At 37.3% G+C, this 23,059-nt stretch overlaps 1 protein-coding gene across 2 annotated transcripts in view; it reads left to right on the top strand.

Annotated features, from left to right (window-relative positions):
* cacna2d3a (calcium channel, voltage-dependent, alpha 2/delta subunit 3a) overlaps window positions 1-23,059 on the top strand; it is a 110,685-nt gene that overhangs the window by 52,975 nt on the left and 34,651 nt on the right. For both annotated transcript variants that reach the window (XM_055222961.1, XM_055222960.1), the window contains exons 4-11: window positions 1,833-1,995; window positions 9,481-9,612; window positions 10,049-10,260; window positions 11,607-11,681; window positions 13,894-13,983; window positions 14,986-15,099; window positions 19,106-19,184; window positions 21,849-21,982. In XM_055222961.1, the coding sequence (XP_055078936.1) occupies window positions 1,833-1,995; window positions 9,481-9,612; window positions 10,049-10,260; window positions 11,607-11,681; window positions 13,894-13,983; window positions 14,986-15,099; window positions 19,106-19,184; window positions 21,849-21,982 (999 nt within the window). The remainder of the gene's footprint in view (window positions 1-1,832; window positions 1,996-9,480; window positions 9,613-10,048; window positions 10,261-11,606; window positions 11,682-13,893; window positions 13,984-14,985; window positions 15,100-19,105; window positions 19,185-21,848; window positions 21,983-23,059) is intronic.

The following is a 23,059-nucleotide window of genomic DNA, read 5'->3' as shown; positions in this document are numbered from 1 at the left end:
GACAGTTTTCTAATGTAAAATGAATTGGAGCCAGAGTCAATGGAGCTGATAGCATGCCCATGACAACTTATTTGGAGCACGGTGGCTAGCAGGTTACCTATGTCCATTTATATCTACAGTCTATGTGGCACTCCCAGGCAGTAATGGCATAAAAGAAAGAAAAGTGGCTGGTTTGCTTGTTGTTAACCAAGCAACAGTGAAATAATTAACTCCCTTTCATTCCCTTTGTTAAACACATTATCATTTTTCAAATATCTAGCGAGCTTCATAAAATCAAAGCACTCACAGCACTGGTCACAAGGGAGAGACAAGGAGCCATCTCTGAGATTGAAGCTCTCTGTGGCTCATTTTAATTTGAGTGCAATTTGAATACCGGTCTGGGTCATCCCTAAACCAGAGACTTGCTGACTGATCGCCAAAACAAAATGGTTAACACAAGCTGAGTGCGATGATATCTAAAAATAAAGTTTCATTAGAGCCCATAGTAGGACAGAAAGTAGAGCCAGTATAGAGCTTGGGTAGAGGATGTAGAGAAGCAGGATGTCCTAATGAGGGCGAAAAGGGAACAGCTCAGAGACACAATGGGGCCTCAGCTGCTGCAGGTGGAGATGCCTCTGACTCGGTGTATTTGTGCACGTGTCCTCCTTTATTCTTGAACACTGAAAGCTCTCCGAAGTTTTAAATATATGGCTAAACATGTTAAACAAACTCTTATCCTGTGTTTATTCAGATGATAGTGACATAGAGGAGATAAGGTTGAGAACTGAGAAGACTTGTATTGCGGAATGAGTTGTTTCTTTGAATGAAGGTCAGTATTTGTGCAGGCTCAGCAAATTCATGACTGTTTAGTGCACGACTTGTAATACAGCGGACAAGATGAGAGAAACAATGTTTAGTCAGCACAGCACAGGCACCCATTCAATCATATGCTCTGTAAGCTCTTGCACTGCCTGCCACTGAAAAAAGCTTAAAGTGTCATACATACATTAGGCCTGTGTCTGAAGTGTAAATATACATCGAAGTGTAATAAGTTGTACTGTAAATCTTCCAACATTACTTTCTTAGGTATTATATGTATACTCATGACCTAGATTGAAATAAGAAATGTTATCAATTGAACACGTTTCATGCAACTTTAAAGAATCAGTTGAAAAAAATAAAGTTTCTTCTGTTGTACAATGACATTAGATTTCTGAGGTATGTAAATGTCTTGCCCAGTAACACAATGTCAGTATGTGCTCTGGTGAGGTTTTTGGGAGAAAAAGCAGATCTTAATGCCACAAAGACTATTGTTTTTGAAGTGTTTAAACGAATCACCCTCTGTCAGTGCAGGTGTAAAAACGCTTACCTTGCAATTAGCTCCCCCGCCTGGAGAAATGCAATATGAATCACTCTTATATACAAGTTATAAAATACAACTGTCTTTTCCCATCCTATAGCTTTTGCATGCTGTGGCGCAGTGTGGTGAGGTTTTCAAGTCTTTGCAATCTCTATATTTATCAAGGCCTATGACTTATTAATAGTCTCTCCAGCATGTACCGTGCTAAAAATACATGGGAGGCTTAGCACTAGTGAGACTGTGCATAGACTGCATGAGGACAGCTCTGTCAACTCAGCACCTCTCCACTCCTCTGACAACCCCAGTGTCTTAGATGATCCAAGCATCATGTTACCCAAGTCCACTGGCTGCTCTTACTCAGCACTTGGGCCACAGTGTCATTCTATACTGTGTGTCAATAGCAGCCACTGGCAATGCAGGGAATGCTTGCAAGGAAAGGATTTTTGTATCATTAAAAATAAAAACATCTCTGTGTGTGTTCTTGTACTTGCAGTATGAATACTTCAATGCAGTCCTGATCAACGAAGTGGATGAAGAAGGCAACAGTGTGGAACTCGGGGGAGAATTTGTCTTGCAGCCAAATGACCATTTCAATAATTTATCGGTTAACCTCAGTCTGAGTGTGGTGCAGGTGCCCACCAACATGTATAATAAAGGTACAGTATATTTCTTATTTTCTAAAACATGCTAATTTTGGCGCAGAAATAGAATGTCAGAATGATGAACTGGTAATATCAAATTTATGTGTGCAAAAAGATGCAGTGTTGGAGAAAAGCTTAGAGCTATTACTCACACTAAGACGAGTGAGAAGTTAGAATAGTTGTTAAGTTGTGAAATAATTCCAAAGTTCGGCCCATACAAACAGGAAATGCACAATGAGAGTAGTTTGTGCACCTGTCTTTATGGTTAGTATAGATTCTTTCTAGTTGTCTTAAAATATAAAGAAAAGTGTTTGGGGAATATCAGCTTAAAATTCCCCATAGCAAGTTTTTAATCTAACTATAATTATCGATATTAGACACAGATTGGTTTACAATTCTCACTGAGTATCTACAGTAGGCCTGCCACTGTAATTACTATATCAATTTATCATTCAATATACAGTATGAAAGGGAGCTAGAAAAAGCTGGAACAATATTATATATATAATAAACAATTTTTTGGCTATATGATAAGATTTAAGCAGTAAAAGGCTGAACTAATAAAGTTTATGACCCATTACCGACGTAAACTAAGTGTTTAATTAAAATGTATTTGTTGCAGCTCATTATTTTTAACAATTTTGTAGATTTAGAATATTTTTATGGCTTAAATCTGCTCTTGGGTTATTGTGTCAGTGCCATAAATGAGTTGCAATATTACTGTTTATCGTCTAACTTACTTAACAGCGTCAAAGTTTGTTATTGTGACAGGCTTAATCTACAGTTTGTGATTTTTCTGTAAGCGAGCAAGTTCAGTATTACTATTCACCAATCCAGGCCATAAGGTTCTGCACATATAGCAATCCACATACAATGAAGGTCCTGTTATCCTAACCAGACTCCCACCCCTGGCAATGAAACAGGACAAAACTAAACCATGATGAATGAGGAAAGTGGTGAAGTAAATGAAACTGGAAGTAGGTTAAGTCAGACTGATGGAAGGTCTGAAACGTATTAATTACAGCCAGGATCAACGTGAGTGACGAGGCAAGGAGGAGAGGAAGCACAAGACAACAGAATGAAAGGGAGAGTGTAGTCTGGAGCAGCAAAAGGAATAATGATTTGTTTTCCATTCACAGCCATATAGGTAATATTACAGACTGAGAAGAGGTTAGGTGTGGACTGTGGAGGTGGGTTGGACTGAATTGTGCAAATGTACTTTTATTTCAAAGTCATAATTAACTTACATAATAGAGCTTAAGAACAAGTGAAGCGTCATCATCAAAATAAACTCAAATAAATGTTCAAAAATATGTGAAGGATTTTTAAAAACGCAGGATTTCTGAAACACAGACGTAACTTCATAACATTACTCTGATAGAAATGTTATGTCTTAAGCCTTTCTTATACATTTCAAACTTTGTAAATGAAATACATTGCTTGTTTCTCCCCCACTTTTGTTGATAAGATGCACTTTATAAAATGCTGGCTGCTCATTGAAAAGAAATCAGTGAGAAGCTTTAGGGAGTGAACGAGTCTGAGGAAATTCAGTCAAACTTCTGAAAAACACTTTGCAGTGCTTTAATTATTCTGCTTTGAAATAAATTTGTGAAAGCCTGCATGCCTATTATTGCAGCCGTATCTGTATTGTGAGCAGTGAATTTGAATGAGGCTCTAGTCACAGGGCTGGTGGTGGCTGTTTGCTCTGTTTACTGATGCCTCTCACAGTTATTTAGTTCAAACATCTACTCCAAGGTTCAAGTGTTGTGTTTTTATTATAGTGCAGTTGTTCTTTAAACACAACACAAGGTTGTTCCTCTGTGCAGGTGACAGTAATCATTTGACCAAACACAACTGATTCTTTGCTGTTTCAGAAATGGCTCATTTTTGCTAATAGGGGATGTCACACATCTGTTACATATTAGACTAACTGCAGTGAAGTCGGTTCTCTGACAGATGTTGTTGTTGACTGCTGTTGTGTCCTTGGGCATGACACTCAACCTTCTTTGCTTTTACAAATGTATCCGTGTGATTTGCATTGGTAGTTGTTGGATGGGCCATAGAACCACTTTTCATACCTCTGACCTTAAAAAACAAAACATTATTGGCTAGGAAAATACAATATAAGAATAATAAATCACAATTAAAGGCCCTGTACCTGTTCCCCTGGTATTTGAACAAATTTGCCCCAGTACAGATATACTGTACAAGCAACTCTTGAGGTCAAAGTAAGTTGTGTACTATCTCCATCTAAATATAAAACATATTACTGTCAGATAATCATGCTTCTGTGTTCAGTGCCTCTGTGTTCTGAGGACGGTGACATAAACTTCTTAACACTATAAGGCATTATTTCTCAAAAATCCCTCAATCAGTGGCAGTAAATCAAAGTTATAAGCTTGAGAAATATAGAGCAGGCATAAATATTCTTAAACTATGATGCTACTGGAGTAGTAAGTGAGGATTTCTACATTATGTGTATAAAACACATATCTCCTGGTGGAGTGTGGAGTGTGCCTTTGTGTGTAAGTTTTGAAGTTTTAAAATGTTCATATACATTCATGTTCATATAACAATTCTTTACATCTGATCTTTTTATTGGTGGAGTTTAACTTCCTTTACAGTATGGTATTGCTCACTGACTTGATGCAAAATGACAGCTGTCTGCTCTTGGAAGTGAGGATGACAGAATTAGAGAAGCACATCTCCTACTGACTCAAACCCAGAGCCAGTCTCATGAGCAGTTCTGTGACTCGGTGGTGACAGTGGGAAAATCTAAGTCCTTGTCCATCGCCGTGATGAATGAATTAGATGCGACCATCGCTGTTCCCGGTGTAAATTCCGCTCCTGCTGGTGCGAGATGCAGTCAGCCAACTTCTACCCGTGTTCGGCCTGATACATGGGGTTGTCATGGTGCAGCTAAAACAAAAGGATTCAACTTCCTCTACTCCCTTGCACAACTGGTCCCTCATTACAAATAGTAAAGAAAAGGGAAAGCGCTAACATCATCATTCAAGTCCTCATCAGAGGCAGCCACTGGAGCTGTCAAATAGATTTAACAGTCTTGACCTGAAAGAAGTTTCCATATCTGTTAAATCATGAGGAGTTAGCACTCCCTCTAATTCCCATGTCCATCCACACTCGTTGATATAATTTTAACAAACAAACCCCATAATTATAAGGTAAATGGTGTTTTCCAACTGGATTTTAGCAACCACTGTCCAATTGGGTGTATTCGATATACAGAAGTTAAAAAGACACATCTCTGTACAAAGGTGAGAATATTCTCTGACCTGTATTACAGTGATTTTCAGCATTCCCTGACCCTGATATGGTAATATATAAAGTTCCTCAGAGCCTAGTATTTATACATTACCAGCTGATATTTTATGGGGTACAGCTATTGTAAATTCTAAAGAGGAAATATATAATGCTTTTAATAGGCATTTTATCTCTAAATGTGATGTTTTGGTGATGATGAGTCCTCTGATCTTGTTTATGTTGAGGCTGAACCTCTGGCAGATAGCAGTCACATTTTCTCTTGAAGATCTTTAACTTACATGGAGGTCTTAAATGTACTCCATTCCACAGACTCAGAAGAAGCCCACAGGAGCTGATGCTCTACACATTTGTATACACTAAATGGTGCAACTGATTGAAAGAGTCATCTCCTATAAATATCTTGGGTTTTGGCTTGATGAAAATTTATCTTTTAAAATACGTATCTCAGAATTATGTAACCGCTTAAATCAAAATGATAATTTTATTATAGAAACAAATCTTGTATCCTATTGAATTACATAACATAAATTATTCAAGCAACCTTTCTTTGTATACTGGATTATGGAGATAAAATGTACATGCAGACTTCAGCCTCTACTTTGAAACCTTTAGAAACCCTCGTTCACTCAGCCCTTCATTTCATAACAGGTGATGAATTTAAAAACAGACACTGTACACTCTATGAAAAAGTATGTCGGCCATCTCTATCTGTCTGAAGAGAACAACACTGTATCAAATGCATTTATAAAGGATTACTTTAGGACTGCCTGAACATCTCACTTGCTCTTTGAACTTTGATACAGGAACTTTTAATATAAGATCTCATGATTATTTAAGTCTAAAAACTGGCTGCACTAGAATTGAAATGGGGAAAAAAGCTTTTGGTTTTTTTACTTCCCAAAAATAGAATACATTTCAAAGGACATACAAAACTACATACACCGACTTAGATAATCTGGTGCGAAACATTTATAATCACACCTGTAACTGTTTTTAATGTTTTAAATGGAGCTATGTACTTATTTGTGTTGTTTGTTCGTATTGTTTATTAGCAGGGCACTTATTAAAGAGGAGTTGAAGTACTCTCATTGGGCTCTCCCTGTATAAATAAAGATAAATGAAAACGCTGCACAGGTCTCTGAAAGTTTTGAAAAGCAGTGAGGAAAAAATTTAATATGAACTAGTTCTGCTTTTCACTTTTTAAGAAAGTACATATCCAGTACCACACCTTTAAGATGCATTTTGTCAGTTCATCCCAACTATTACATGAGAAGATTAAGTATTTACATAACTGTGAGCACTCTAGGTTTGGCTTGCTGTTCGTCCATGGAAGTGTTTTCTTTGCATTTGTATGTACACTGCAGTTCCTTCCTGCCATAGACTGTGTACTTATAGTATTCCATTACCTTTTATCATGTCTCTGTATTTTCCCCATTATTGTCTATCGAGTCACAGTCATGGACACTTTATAAATGATGTTGGGAGTGATGCATTGTGGGTCAGTCCATGATCACAGAGCTCCTGGGGATTAATCTCAGGAGGAGCGTGATACTCTTAAGAATCCATCTTTCTAATGCTCCGTACTATCAAAACATAGCCAACGACACCATTTTTTATAGACCTTTTGACAGGAATATGTACCTCTGCTTCGGAAAAAACCATGCGCACATTTATAGAAGCTCAATAATACAATGTTTTTCCCAAGATAAAGTGGTCAGTGCTTGATGAGTTCGCAGACTTTTAAGGATGTTTGCTCTGTTCTTCTCCTCTGTCATATTCAGTTATTAGAACCATTTTCCCTTCTTGGTCATTATTCACTTCATATCTTTTACATATGGTCATAGTGTGTGGTGTAGTGTGCATCTGGCATATAAGTGTGGAATATATGAAGTTGGTTGTTCTTCCAGATCCAGTCCAGTCCATTAATCCTGACTTGGGACTGATAACTATGGGATAATGGGACTGATTGTGACAACTTGAGGCTTTTCAGTTTAATCGTAAATTGAACATGACCTTCATATAGAGTCATATGAATGATTTGATCTTTATTGGTACTTTATCTGCACTATGGTGATATTGCCCTTGTGTTTAAATGATGAAACGAGATCTGACCAACTACAATAACTAGTCAATGTAGTAGTCCACCTTTTTATTCTCCTCCCCACTGTCCCAGGACGTACATGTTGAGGAGAATCTCCCAAGACAAAACTGTAACAAGATTGTGCTCACATGTAGATTTTTTTTTTGTTTTGGCTTAGATAAAAAATAAAAATAAAAATAATAATAATGTAAAATTAAAATAATTAATAAATAAAATAAAAATACATTAAAAAATCAAAATGTAATTATATATATATATATATATATATATATATATATATATATATATATATATATATATATATATATATATAAAAACAACAGCTGCAAAAATATTAAATACAGTATAAAAAGCTTTGGCCAAAATTGTGAACTGAATTGCAAAATATGTCAAAATCTCATCTCATGTCTCATGTTGTGGGAATTCAGTCTCTTTCCACCCATAGTCATCAGTAAATTTACATTATGTGTCTGTGTAAAGCCCTGGTCTAAACCCAGTGTACCCCTAAAGCCCACAGTTACCACAGCTTTTCTGTTCCCTCTAAAAGTCGCAAGTGGAATATAATGAATTAACTAAACTGCTTCATTGGGCCATTTTAGAATCCCCGATAAAGATCTATATATACATTGAAATGGGGATCAGAGCCTATCTACCCTTCATATACTGATCCAAGTCTCCAAACTGCACAATACTATAACCCACATATTGTTGTGTAAATGGCACTGGCTGAGACCCAACCTCCACTCCACAGATATGGCCTGGCCTGTTTACTGTGCAGAGAGGCTTATTGTACATGAGCCTCCAGAAGACTAATTCAATCATGGCTTATTGGCACCACTGTTGACAGCAGAACAAAAGGCAGGAATGGGAGCTGATGGAAAATCTGTTATCTGCTTTTCATCCACTCCCCGTTAGGTATTTGTCTGTCTGTCTCTATAATATTCTGCCTGGGTTTCACACAGTGGATATTAACTTTCAAAACTTGGACAGCCAATAGGTAATTTTGTGGTTGTGATAAAAGTTCTATATTTTGAAATAAAAACAACAAAACACGTAGGTGGGGCTGGGGGAATTCGATCCTGAGCTCTGTTGATTGTACCCACAACTTTTGCTTTTCATTTCAGGAGGTCTAACCACTGGGAACCATTTTTTTTTTTTTTTTTTTTTTCATATAGTCTATTTACATTACCAAAGTACCATACTATGGTACTTTGGTACTGTATACATCCAACCACAAAATGATCAAGAACGAAGAAACTAAAAATCAGTGGTGGAAGAAGCACTAAATTCTGTTACTTAAGCACAAATACCAAAGCAAAATAAATAAATAAATACTCAAGTGAAAGTAAAAAGTATCACATGAAAAAAAAAAAATCTGCTTAACTAAAAGTATTAAAGTACCTGTTTAAGTACATTTTTAAAGAGAAAAAGATTTTGAGGTCTAATAAAGTTTCAAAAGATTTGTGCTGAATTTTGTTCAACAGAAATAATTGAGTCTGGCTTTTTTATTTGCATATTTTTGTTTGCTCAAACTTTTTTTTAAATTTATTTATTTATTTATTTATTTTTTATCAAGGGCCACATCTCAAAACATATTCGAAGGGGAGGGCAACAAACTAGTGATCGATGCAGTGTGGTGCTTATACACAGCTTTGACAGAGCCGCTGTGTATTAATAAGGCTCGAAACACATTCATTTTAGGTCTGTATCACAATGCAATGTGATGTTTGAGGTTATAGTGGTAGAAATAGTTTAATTTGCTGTTAAAAGTACTGCTTATGATCAGTTGGGCCGGTTCAGGAGGCCTGAGGGCCGCATTTGGCCCGCGGGCCATAGTTTGTACACCCCTGCCTTAGACTTTTCAGCAGGTCTCAATCTATAATAAAAAATATTTTTACTTTTCAGTCTTGTTCAAAAATGTAATGGAGTAGAGAGGAGTAGTGGAGGAGTAGAAAGTATAGATACATACTTTCAAATGTAGTGAAGTAAAAAGTTGATGTAAGTACAGATACATCAACTTACATTTCTACTTAAGTCCAGCACTTTACTACTTTCACTTTGTTACTGATAAAAATAACTGTTCAACTTGACCATCTGCTTTTTCCTCTAAATTTCAGATTCTGCTATTGTCAACGGTGTGTACTGGTCCGAGGCTCTAAATAAAGTCTTTGTGGATAATTTTGAGAAGGACCCATCGCTCATCTGGCAGTACTTCGGCAGTGCAAAGGGCTTTTTTCGACAGTACCCAGGTAAGCGTGTATTCCCCTGTGTGGGACTCTATTGCATTCTGTCTGGTTGTATTTCTTTAATTAAGTTGTTGTCTCCCTAAAGTATACAGGGGTGTGTGGGTGGGATCAATGACTGTCAGACAGCAACACATTTGTTTAGAAATGTAGGCTACTGTAGAGACAATGTATGTGGAACTTAGAGAAAAAGTTACAATTGAAACGAGAATCTTTTTAACAGAAAATTGTACATAACAATCCAGGGTCTGCCACCTGCTTGTCTACATGGAGATGTTATTGCGTTGCCTGGAATATTCCACAGTATGTCATTAAAACTGTATCTTATATGGACAAGCAGATAGTCAAATTGTAGGTTAATGTCTATTCTACCCCATATAACTCTTCTTTTATAAGTTTGGATTTTATTTAAGCTTCCTCTGTTTCTCTATAATTTGAAAAGGCATTAAATGGAAACCAGACGAACATGGTGTCATTGCGTTCGACTGTCGAAACAGGAAGTGGTACATCCAGGCTGCGACGTCTCCCAAAGATGTGGTGATCTTGGTGGACGTGAGCGGCAGCATGAAGGGGCTGAGGCTCACCATCGCAAAGCAGACTGTGTCCTCAATTCTGGACACTCTGGGAGATGATGACTTCTTCAACATTATTGCTGTAAGTGTAAACAAGCCTACTCCAGTGGCACATATATTGTTATGAACACTGCTTACAAAGAGGGAAGGTTGGTGGTTTGAATCCAGCTTTGTTGGGTCTTTAGACACTTGAGACAACTTTTCCGAGTGAGTTGTGGAGTGTGTTGGCCAGTAAGTCCCTAAGCAGCTGTCACGTTAGAAGTTGCTTGCCACCCCAGTGTAAAGGGTGAATGAATAATATTGTAATGTTTTTTCTTCGTGTTAACTGAGCACAATTTTCAAGTTAGTGTTTATTTCATGAACATAAACTATACAGCCTTTTAACGCCATTTGTTCTTCCCACATGTTCTTACTGACAAAGTAGCTCTCTCGATTAAAAAGACATCAAGCATATAATTGACAATTAGAGATGTCTGAATCTTGTTCTCGATTAAAATTACATTAATTGCACAGAAAGTAAAATGTAAATCCAAGACATTATATAATAAAATGCACAGCATCATATAAGCCCCATTGGTATTTTGTTTGACAACAGTTAGTGATAGATTACTGAGTGTGTGACTCTTGCGGTCAGTGTCTATAAACAGTGAACCAGAAACCTGATGAACTGGTGATAAGTGATCCAGGTGGGTGGCTTGTGGTTGTTTTGACAGAAAAATGTTATTTGTACATTTTTTAGGATGCATATTAGGTTGCTTATAATAACAGTATGTCTAAAAGGTGTGTATAAACCTATTTATATGTTTAAGCTACGTGCAAATAGAGATCAGAGGAAAAGCTGCGACAAAACGGCTTCCTGTCACAGTCACAACCAATTAGCGCTGAGCTGAATAAAGATTTGAATTGCAAAACAGACAGTTGTGATTGGATCCTGCCCGCGGCGCCCAAACCATTGTTATCATCTTTGCCTGATGAAAGTCCCATCCATTTATGTGTGGGACCCTGCAAGTGTGTGTTTGCATTCCCACATCAAAACATCCCATCACACTGCCAACCTCTGCTCTTTCCTTCAGAACAAATGGTGTATTATCTATGATATCCTAATCATATTGTTCTGAGATGTATCAGTTTGAAAATGAGATATGAAATTTCAGGAAAGAGGTACAAAGTTTAAACTTCTTCCTCTTCTAATTTGTCTTTTTGTTGTGAATATTTTAACCTGTCTATTTCAAGAATAAGAAATACAGACACCAAAACAATATTAAAATGTTAAATAAGCAAGAAACTCTTGCCTTTGAAGAGTAGCTTTTATCACAGAAAAACAGGCGATTCTTTGGAACATGTTAAGTTCTCACAATCTTTATAAAACATTCAAAACAATGAATATTAATTAAGCTGATGATTTTATGTTTGTGCTTTTGTTTGCAGTATAATGAGGAGCTGCATTATGTGGAGCCCTGTTTGAATGGGACTCTGGTCCAGGCTGATGTCACTAACAAAGATGTGAGTTTGAGTTTAAAACTTTTTTTTGTCTTTTTCATAAAAATAATGTGACAGATAAGACTATAGAACACTACATTTTACCCATTCTTAAAATTATATTTACAATGCTTGCATTTCAACATGTGTGTTTAGTGAACTGGGCAACAATACTACCTAAATTATCTTAATAAAATAATCAAAGTAATAGCGGTGAGTTAAAACCAGGGCAGACCAACAGCTTGTGCCATATACTTGTTATGCTGGACAGCTCTATGGAGTACAGACCATGTGTGCACCTCTCAGGGTTTGTTTTTAGTGAGTTGCTGTTTGTTCCTAAATAAGTGTAAACTAATGCATATGGATTAGAGTGCTGTAGTTAAATGCAGTGTGACTCAGAGGCGCAGTCTGCTCTCTCTGATAAGGGAGGCTAGAGTCTTTTAGTGGAGCTGGGGGCAGCACTGACTGTCACACTGAAGTCTTAAAGAAACTGCAAAACTGCAGCACAAACTGGGTCATAAGCACCTGTGTCAAAGCTTCACAGGATTATGCATTACCTGGGAGAATTAAATTAAAATATGACATTTTTGTTGAGTTAATAGGTATGCTAAATCTAGTCACAGATGGTGAAAAAAATTTAATTTTTGTGGTAGTCCCAAGCCTGGATAAACAGATTTGGTTGTTCACACACACACACACACACCGATTTTTTGGTCAGCCATAATAATTTTAATTCATGAATACGTACATTTCATGTTCTAAAATGCACAAAAAATAATATATAGCTTTAACTATCAAAATGTTATTTTGACATATATTTGTCAAACTCAAAACATGAACATACTACTACTACTACTACTACTACTACTACTGCTGCTACTACTACTACTACTACTACTACTACTACTACTACTACTACTACTACTACTACTTAATAATAATAATAATAATAATAATAATAATAATAATAATAATAATAATAATAATAATAATAATAATAATAATAATAATAATAATAATAATAATAATAATAATAATAATAATAATAATGAGCTTTTCTGCTGGATCCCGTGTTGTGCTTGCTGACTGCTGGTATAATGAGACAGGAGGCAGCAGATGAAAGGTTGCTGACAACAACATTAACTCATTATTAATTGCCGGAGGTAATTTAGCCTCAGTGGTACAATGACCCCAGTCACATACACACACACACACACTCAGAAAGGAAGCTTTTCAGCCTCTCAGGGCTTCCATGTGACATTTCCTGATGATAATAGGACAATTTGAAGAAAAAATAGCCCGGGTCCATTAGAAAATCCATGTCCTTGCAGATGGAGGTAGACTCGTGTTTGTATTTTCTGTTTGTCTTTGAACTTTTGCTTTCACTTTTATGCAATTCCTTCTTTCTCTTTAAATGGCTATACTTTGGTTTAGATATTTTCAAAGACCTTTAATTAGACTTGGCCAAAATCAAGTTAATAAATCAACTCTTGTGGACAGACAATTTTAAACTTAGAATATTTTAACATTATAATTATATGAAATATAACATACAATTCTGCAGCACAGTATTGTAGTGTTCTGGTGAAGGAAACACACCAAATTTCTTTTCTAAACACAAGGGCTATTGTAGGCCGTAACCCACGCCAAAACAAGAACAAAACAACAGCAGTCTCAACTCACTAGCAAGTCTCCAAAACAGACCAGTAACTGACTAACAGAGGTTACTCCTGTTAGCGTTACCAACAGGTTTGATTAACGGTGTTGCTAAGTCCTCGCTCCAGATTGGCTCTTTGGTTGCTATGATACTCGTGGTCGGAATTCCAAATATAAAACTCGGCTCCAAATTTGTCGCTATAACTGCTAGCCTCGATTAGCTTCATTTGACTGGAGCCAAACACTGTGGGTGACGTTACACTCCCTTAGTCCATTTCTTTATACCATCTATATCACATACAAACACAGTTACATTAACAACACATAAACAGTTACAAGAACAACAAACAACAACTCTGAACTAAATACAAAATATCAAATCAGTACACTATTTAGAGAGCATGTAGAGAGATATTTTATGTAATAACCAAACAAATGCTTTATTTCATTTTTTCAGATGCATAAACTTGCTAGGTTGCCGATTTTACCCCAAAAACACGCAGCTGTTCCCTGTAGATAGCTAATCTATCACTGACAACTTTCCATCTTTGCTTGTGCTCCTTCCTTTTCCTTTTCCCAGCATTTCCGAGAACACCTGGACAAGTTGTTTGCTCAAGGAATCGGCATGTTAGACGTGGCTTTGACCGAAGCCTTTAATCTGCTAAGTGATGTAAGTTATGCATGTTTTCAATACACTAAAACACATTTTCAAACGTGAACACACATCACCCTATTTAAAAGATTGCTTCATGCACAAAATTAATGAGTGTTGCCATAATTAAATCAACAAAATCCTGTAAAAAGCCAGTAAACAAGGCACTCGTGACTCAGAGTACTTAACTAGGCTCATTTTGAACAAGCAATTAATCAAAGGCAGATACACATTTACCATAATTTCCAAATACATCTTGTGTGTTTGACATGGATGTTTGCATTTACCAGTCTCCACAACATGCTGTCTGTATGTTAGATAACAGGCCTGTCACGTTAATTACTATATGGGCTTATCATTCAACATATGATAGGAGGAACAATCATTTTTGGGGATCAGTATTCATTCTGGGCACTAGTAGGGAATCTATGACTGAGATTTTAGCTGTAGAAGTTTGAATTATTAACTTCTATGACTCATTACAGATGTAAACTCAGTACTTAAGTGTTTCATTCTGGTGTTTATTTACTGCAGTTCATGTTTTTTTAACAATATTATAGATTTAGAATAGTTTTGTGGTATAAATCTGCTCTTGGGCCATTGTTTCAGTGGTATAAATTAGTTTAAATATTATCGTTTATCATCTAAATTTAGATATATCGCACTTTAGAATGTGTTATTGTGACAGGCCTAGTACATAACCGACATAATCAATAGGGCTGAATCACAATTTGCTAAAAATATCTAGTTGTGTTTTTTTATGGCAAGCATTAAGCATTAAGTTAGGTTTTTATAATAGGATTCTGTTCAAAGTTCAACTTTTAAATGCAACAAAAATACTGAAATATTTTGAGAATACTAGTTCAGAGCATGCACAGATAGAAACTACAAGATTAGCAGATAAGGAGAAACGATGGTACTTAATCTTGCAGGTCTAAAAATCGACAGTTTTTTACTATATACCTTTAAGATGTCCAAATCTTAAATGTGTTGTATTCTTATGTTTCTTTGTCTGTGTAGTTCAATGAAACAGGGAGAGGAAGTGAGTGCAGTCAAGCCATTATGTTGGTGACAGATGGAGCAGTGGACACGTACGATGCCATCTTTGCCAAATACAACTGGCCGGATAGAAAGGTACTGCATTTTCAACCAATATTCAAACTATATTTTTTATACTCTAGTAACAGAATGAGATGCGGGGAGTGCTCATTGGGATCACATATAGATTGAACTGATACTAAAACTGGTATCGAAACTAGATTTTTTTTTTTTTAGTCACAGTCACAGGACAAAAATGAACCTTCCCTGAATAGAGAATGATCTTGAGCTGTGTCAGAACGAGTATAAGACCACACAGACTACTATACGCCATGGACCACTATGGAATCTACCTGGACGTTGACATAGATATAAGGCCACATGGTAAATATAAAAGAAAGTACTATTATTTAAAGCTGAAAATCACATTCTATTGTCTAAATCATGTTTTTTTTTTATTATTATCATGGTATTGGAATCGGTATTTAGTATTGAGCCTATTCCTTAGTATCAAAATGTTTGTATCGTGACAACCCTAGTTCCATCCGATTCTCTCACGTAACACAACATCAGCAGAATGCAATGGTGTGTTAAAATCTAGCCAACAGTCCCTATTCCACAAGTCACCAAACCTCACTTTTGTTTGTCCTTTTGCAGTGATTTTCTGATAAGCTTCGACTTCATAGTGATATGGCTGAGTAGTTCCCGAAAGTTTCCTGACATGAGACACAAGAGGCTATATTGAATGAGCCCAGGATGTGGTCCGTTTACAGGCCTCTAAAACACACTTAAAAACGTCCGTGTCTCCTGTGGACCGGCCTGTCCTGAGAGGTAATTGTGGTGCTCCTCTGACAGCCTGTGAAAGGAGGCAGGAGGAGAGGAACCATGGAGGGGAAGAAAAGGGGTTATTCTTGGGTCATTTTCTGTAAGAGAGAAAAAAGCCTTCGGGTCTTCACCTCTGAAAGGGTGAGGAAAAGAATTACACTCTGAACTCAATATATGTACGGCTTACCTGCTGGGATGTGGCCTAAGATTGGTTGGGTAACAGCTTTGACAAGTAATCATTTGCACTGGAATAGTGTTTGATGTTGTGAGCAGTTTAAATCTTTCTATGGTTTATTTTTCAAGGCAAGGTAAGGTAAGCTACGTTTATTTGCATAGCACAATTCGTACACAAAGTCATTTAAGTGCTTTACACAATAAGAAAGACATTGAAATCACAGTTCAAGCAATCAAAACATAAATAATCATCATAAAACATTACAAGAGAAGAGTGTAGAAGAGAGCAGAATACAAATCTTTCAGTCGTTTGCACAAGTAGAGCTGCTTTAAAGTTATTTAAAGCCACAGGAAACCAGTGCAGAGACCTGAGCACAGGACTTCTGGATGTACTGCAGCTGTCTTAAGGCTCGTTTGGAGACGCTAGTGAGCAGGCCAGGACAAATGCATGGCAGAGTTTTTTAGATGGTAAAAAAAAAAAATAATAATAACTGACGTGGCTGTTAAAGTTCAAGTCTGAGTCCATTATTACCTGTAGATTTCTAGCCTGATTTGAAGGTTTTTGCGAGAGAAACTGGAGGGGACTGCTGACACTTTCTCTTTGTCTCTGCGGGCCAAAGACAATGAGTTCAGTCTTGTAATTGTAAGTATTGTGTGCTTTATATTCACTCAAAATGTAAAGTATTGATTTACTTATACTGGCTTAATCGTCCTGGGGCATAGTACTTGTGTTGTGGATACCTTTCTGTGCCCATGGTCTAACTAATTACAGTAGCTCAGTTGATAGTGTTTGTCCAATGATCTGAAGCTCTCTACTTAAACATCATTGGTTGAGGGGTCTAATCCACTGACCCACAGGTTGCTGGGTGTGATTCACAGATGAATGCTGTCGCTGTGTCCTTGCGCAAGACACTTAACACACTTTACCTCTAGTGTCTGTGTACACTGGTGTATGAAAATGTGTGTGAGTGGGTGAGTGGCTCCTTGATGTAAAGCATTTTGATTACCTTTAAAGTGGAAAAGCGCTATATGAAAACGTGACTATCTACTATCCAAGCATTCAGCGTTTGCTTTTCTAACAATTTGAATTCACAATTTGAATTTCTGAATGAGCGCTAATGAATTCAGTACAGCAACATTTATTTTAGCAGAATCCAGACAGTTTGTGGCACTTGAAGATACAGTGGGTGAAATGTCTCAAGGAAACTGCACGGAGAGTAGTACTTTTTTTTAGCATTTGTTCATGTAAATAAATTAAATATCATAGCTCCAATCTAGCAACAAGGGTGGCTAGTACATGTATCGTGTTTTTCCTTTGTATGTCTGTTTATGAAATCCTCTTTCTTAGCCTGCCAAAGCCCCCACCCTTTGGCCCATCCTTCCTTTTGGCTGAAGCCTGAACAACAGTGAGTAGAGAGGGAACAGTGCTGTGAGATAGATCCATTTAGAGAAACCGTGCTGATAATAGAAGTCTTCAGCCCCTGCCATTCTCTGCCTCCTGACGTGAAGGGTTTTAATGTTGCTTTACTTCAGTCTAGTATTGCAATAAATATGTGGGTCAGAGTGAAAGCAGATACTTTGTTGAATAGAAACGAATGAACCAGTGCAAGTACATATAAAATAGATTACATCAGTGTTTGGTGAAACTAATTGTAAAACTAAAACAAATTTGGCCAGATATTAAACATCAGATGGATAATTAGTGCAGTAGAGAATACATTGATTAAGAATGTTATTATTATTCAAATTGATGCTATATTTTTATCCAAAAAAATCCCATTTCCAAGATTGATACTCTTCATGTTATGTGTATATATTGAAGGGATTGTTCTGGGACACAATTTGACAATTAGAACACAGTTAAAATTCTTAATTTGGTTACAATCCCATGAGTATATTCGTGGCATAGATTTTTGGCAATATTGGTTCAAATCTTGCAATGAATCAGGAGAGACACCATAATGTTGCCGGTGGTGGTAGCTGCTTGTGAATGGCAGTTTGACACATGTTCTTATTCACTGTCTAACTCATTACATCTGACAATGGCACCACACTGTCTCTGAGAGAATGAGAGGCTGGGATTAGCTGCCTGTGGTTTATTCTGTGTCAGCTAAAGGCGTATTCTGTATTAGTTTTGTGACACTAAATGATTACTCCAAAAATTATGAGTTAGTGGAAATTTATCCTAATTTTGGGTCCCTTTGTGATTGGATTTGTAAACATGCTCTTTTTTATTTGATTCAAATATTTAAAAAATTCTGTGTTTAAACATAAGAAAAAAATCTATGGATAATATAATATGATTAACTGAGAGTTACCAGGCTGGAAATTTGGTAGAAGACCAAAAAGGTTTATGGATATTGTGAATGAGGACAAGATGAACTCTTCTGATAAGACGGTGGAGAGCACTGGAGGAAATGGAGACAACTCACTCTAACAACTTCTGAAATAGTTATAATTCTAAGAAGAACCATGTATGTTTACTGTAGCATTTTACATCTCACAAAAACTTGTATGGTACTGTACTCTGTACACACAAAGCAAAACCTGATTCCAGAAATGTACCAGCCGTGCTGTCAGGATGAGGGGAGGCAGTGAAAAATGGAGGCATCGTAGCAATGGCAGCTGTGCCCCCAGAGGCTTACATCTGGTCCAATCTGGCAACTTGCTCCAAACACACACACGTGCACTCACCTGCCAGACACACCTGCTGTTAAAGCCAACTCAACACTGCAGGGCAAGATGGCTTTGGCACCAACCAGTCTGAAATGGTTCTAAAGATTTCTTTTCACAAATATTTATTTCTTCAACTTTTTTATTTATTTTACTTGGTGATTTTTGAAACTTTTATCATCTTTCATACCCATATCTGTTATTTTTTTATTTGGGATTAGTTGATAAATCTGTTCCGTGATTCACAATTCATTCTAATTCTGAAACTTGAACATAGTCTATAATTGCCTGTTAAATAAAGAGAAAAGAGCGGCTAATCAGTCCCAGATAATGTGTATTTCCTCTGACACTGTTATCTGCTGTATACGGAGGGGCTGTTGGCACTATCCAAACGCGATTAAAATGACTGACGTGAGCTATCTCTCCATAGGTCCGGATATTCCCTTACCTGATTGGTCGAGAGTCCGCCTTCGCTGATAATCTCAAATGGATGGCATGCGCTAATAAAGGTTGGATATGAAATAATAAGTCATATTTAGATTATGTGGAATGAAAGTTCTATCAACTACACCATAATTATCACAACTTAAAATACTGGTTTAAATGTGGAATTAAGATATGATCATTTCTTTTGTAATTGTTTAAGTTTATTCTGATATTAACATGTTATACACTGTGGTAAACATTCTTGATATATGCATGTCTTGTGCCTTTCAGTATAGGATTTTCCACTTTGTATTGCTTTGTTGTTTGGTTGGCTCTGCCTCTGTGTACATATTCATCCAAAGACATGTGTTTGTCTGTGCTCCTTAGTTTGAACACATGGGTCTGACAGGAGGCAGCTGGCACCGGTTCCACACACCACCGTGTCACAGTGTATTTTCCTCTAAGCCTTAGAGTAAAGTGAACAGTACTTTACACCCTCTGCATGTGTGGTCGAGGCTGTCTGTAAGAAGCTCTTTGTGTAGACCTGCAGTGTTGTATCTTAAGACTGAATGCATGTACAGAAAAAAGTTTAAAGAACCACCAAATCTTTAGATGTCAATACACTTTTCAGACTTGCAGTTTTTTTCCATTCAAGGTTTGACACTTTACCTAAGGAGGTGTGTGATCCCCGCTGACCCTAGTCGATTTCACTTGTGGTTTTAGAATGAACCAACCTTGAAAAACTGCTCTTGTCTCTCAAAATATATTTTTTCCATCAGCTCAAGGTTCTTGTAGAATCTATAGCCTGCCTGTTTGTGCTTGCCCTGTTCAGTATGTACCACAGGTGTAGCATGTCACCAAAGGCTGGTAGCACACACGTTTTTTATCTGGTCCCACTCATCTCACCTGGCCCCAAGGACACCCCCAGGCCTCCAGGGGGAGCACTTATTCCTCAGTCCTCTCGATGATGGACGATACGCCTCAACACAGATGTAGCTGGCTTCCTGAGACAAAGTCGGTTTATGATGTCATTTTGTTGCCTGTGACGGTAAAGGTCATTCAGAAGTGCGTCTTTGAGGCCAGATGACAATAATTTCGAATGTTTTTTTTAATTTATTTTAAAGTAGGATTTTTATTTTCTACGTCAACAGAGAGAAAAATCGGGCATTAATGTTAACATAGCCTACTACTATAAATCAGATTAGCATTACATGGATCATTGCCTCTTGTCGAAACCTACATATGTGTGCCTCCTCCTGTATAGTAAAGGTCATAGGAAAGAAGCGAAGAGCAGTAAGGAGGGAGGGATGAGGAAACGGAGGATGACCCTGAATGTCTTTCTTGTGGTGATGCTTTTCTCCTTGGCTGCCTGGTGGTGATGGTGGCAGTTTGCTGTTTTTGTGGATGACTGAAAACAAGTGCTTTCCTCTATGTCTCCTCGTGTCCTCTTTCAGTCTTAATGTTATTCTGGATTCTCCTGCTGAGATAACTGTATATCCCCTTCATGCTCTGGTACATTAGCATGATAATAACGCATTACCATCATGGCTAATGGTGCCACATTCGGTTTAACTCTGTCTGTCCCATTACATTTACATACCACTTGGCCATTCACAATCCCATGCTGCTTTGCTCTCACTGGTACATCACTGCAGGCAATTCTTCAGCTATTACTCACACATGTATCCAGCGGTCTGTTCACTTCATAAGGCTAATTTCCTCCACCAGATGTAGTTTCTATACAATGATATATGTTCAGTTTGGTTAAATTTGATGTTACCATGTTGAGAATGCAGACCAAAATAAATTAGGCCTTTGCATACGCTATTAGGATTTTCCCTTAAAGTCGCACGATGTAACTTTTTTAGAAGTATGCTCATGGACTGCATATATGAATGGACATAGCTAACCTGCCAGCCACTACATTCCAAATAGGAAGTAATCAGGGGGACGCTTCTGATTTCCATCGGTTCTGTGTCCAATTCACTTTACATTAGAAAACTGTCTGCTGTCAGGCTCATCATTTTGGTCTTAAAATGTCCATATTAACCCGCTCTACATGATCCAGGTATTTTTATTTTGCTATTGTCTGTAACTTGAAATGAAATGAACAAGAATAACAGGCAAATCAGCTGCCGTCTTTCCCCGAGTTCATTCCCGCTAGCATCGGCAACATGTTTAATTGACAGCCTTGGTAAGTGCCCACCCGTTGCCAAACCTGCATTGTGGACGGGAAGGGGTCTTACCTTCAACAGCTTTGCTCCAGATTGGCTCTTTGGTTTCTATAATACCCGCAGTTGGAAGTCCTAATATGGTACTTGGCTTTAAATTTGCCCCTATAACTGCTAGCCCCGACGAGCTTCATTTGACTGAAGCCGAACGCTATGGGTGACGTCACATTCCCTTAGTACACTTCTTTATACTGTCTATGGGTGTGCCACCTGTTTTTCTCCATGGAGATGTTACTGTTTGCTAAAAATATTTTACATTAGGCGTTACACTAGAATATCCACATGGAGACAAGCAGGTAACATTACCAGGCCAGAGTTTTAAAGGTATTTCTGAGTGAAATAAACACCTATAATGGAATATATGCAAGACTGATGAGTTTAATACTATACTGTGGAACATTCCAGGCAAAGCATTAACATATCCATAGAGACAGGACCCATCAACCTGAGGCATTCAAAAAATTATAATTAAGTATAATTTACTTACATTTGTATGTTTCTTTCTTACACTTTCAGGCTACTTCACTCAGATCTCTACACTAGCCGATGTCCAGGAGAATGTGATGGAGTATTTACATGTCCTGAGCCGACCAAAAGTGATTGACAGAGAACATGACACCGTTTGGACCGAGGCCTACATCGACAGCACTGTGAGTGGACACCGCCCCTCTATTTCACATGAGACACTGCACTGCACACATTTATACTAGCATCATTAGTCCATTTGATGTTTTTTTTTTTTATGCAGCTGAATGCATTTATTTTTGATATATTGGATGTTTGAAAGATTTATCATTCTATAAATAACTAAATCTGGTTAGAGCATTGCAGGGCTGGTAGGGCTCAATATGAGAAAAAAAATCCTTGTATGGATCATTGCGATTTTTAATTCAATTTTTTTTTTTAAACTGACCCTCTACTGACTTTTAATCAGTGCCATTTAATCCCAAAAATATTGCTCCAAAGTCTGAACTCTGCTCCAAAGAATGTGTGTTAACTGACAAGAGGTTTGGCTGTAGACCTGTCAGTCAAGAAGCCTCAAAATTATCACTGACAATTTGAAACAATGGATTAGATTGAAATTCAATTATTTGCACAGATTAAAATTCATTTAATTGCACAGCCTTAGATCATTACATTTTTTGGGATACAAGTTGTACAATCTAGGTCCCATGTGCATCAAAGTTAAAATGTATACAAAATTATTCTTTTTTTGTATTTGACCATTGTATTAATTTGTGTTATCCAGGCAGAGGTAGCATTGGAAACAAAAACAGAAGGCTGACAATGTGTGTCATTTAATTGTCTTGCGATGTTAAAGTGTGAATGTGAGTGTGCACCAGATGGAGCCATTAAGCCAATGAGCCGCTAGTGTGTGTTTTAGCCTTGTATCAGGACAAACATACACAGTCATTGCTCTGTATCTCAGACCCCCATTATACATTCAAGGAACATATATTTCAGTTTTCACGTCCTGTCCAGCTTCATATTGAGAACAATAGTGCAATTACACACATAAGGAACATATATTTGAGTTTTCATGTCCTGTCCAGAATTGTATTGACCTTTACTCATAGCATTTTTACTCATAACAATGGTCCCATTACACGTATTTGTGTTTGGTAATAGAAGAAGTGCAGCCAATTTGATCATGATTGTCTGTAAACTGAGAGAAAGCACTCTACAAATTCAAGGTGACAAAAACAGTAGAGCTCTGAGCTATCCAC

This window comes from Periophthalmus magnuspinnatus, chromosome 7 (genome assembly GCF_009829125.3).
Source record: "Periophthalmus magnuspinnatus isolate fPerMag1 chromosome 7, fPerMag1.2.pri, whole genome shotgun sequence".
Classification (NCBI taxonomy): domain Eukaryota; kingdom Metazoa; phylum Chordata; class Actinopteri; order Gobiiformes; family Gobiidae; genus Periophthalmus; species Periophthalmus magnuspinnatus.
The sequence above is the reverse complement of the archived record's forward strand: the minus strand, read 5'-3'. Positions and strand labels throughout refer to the sequence as shown.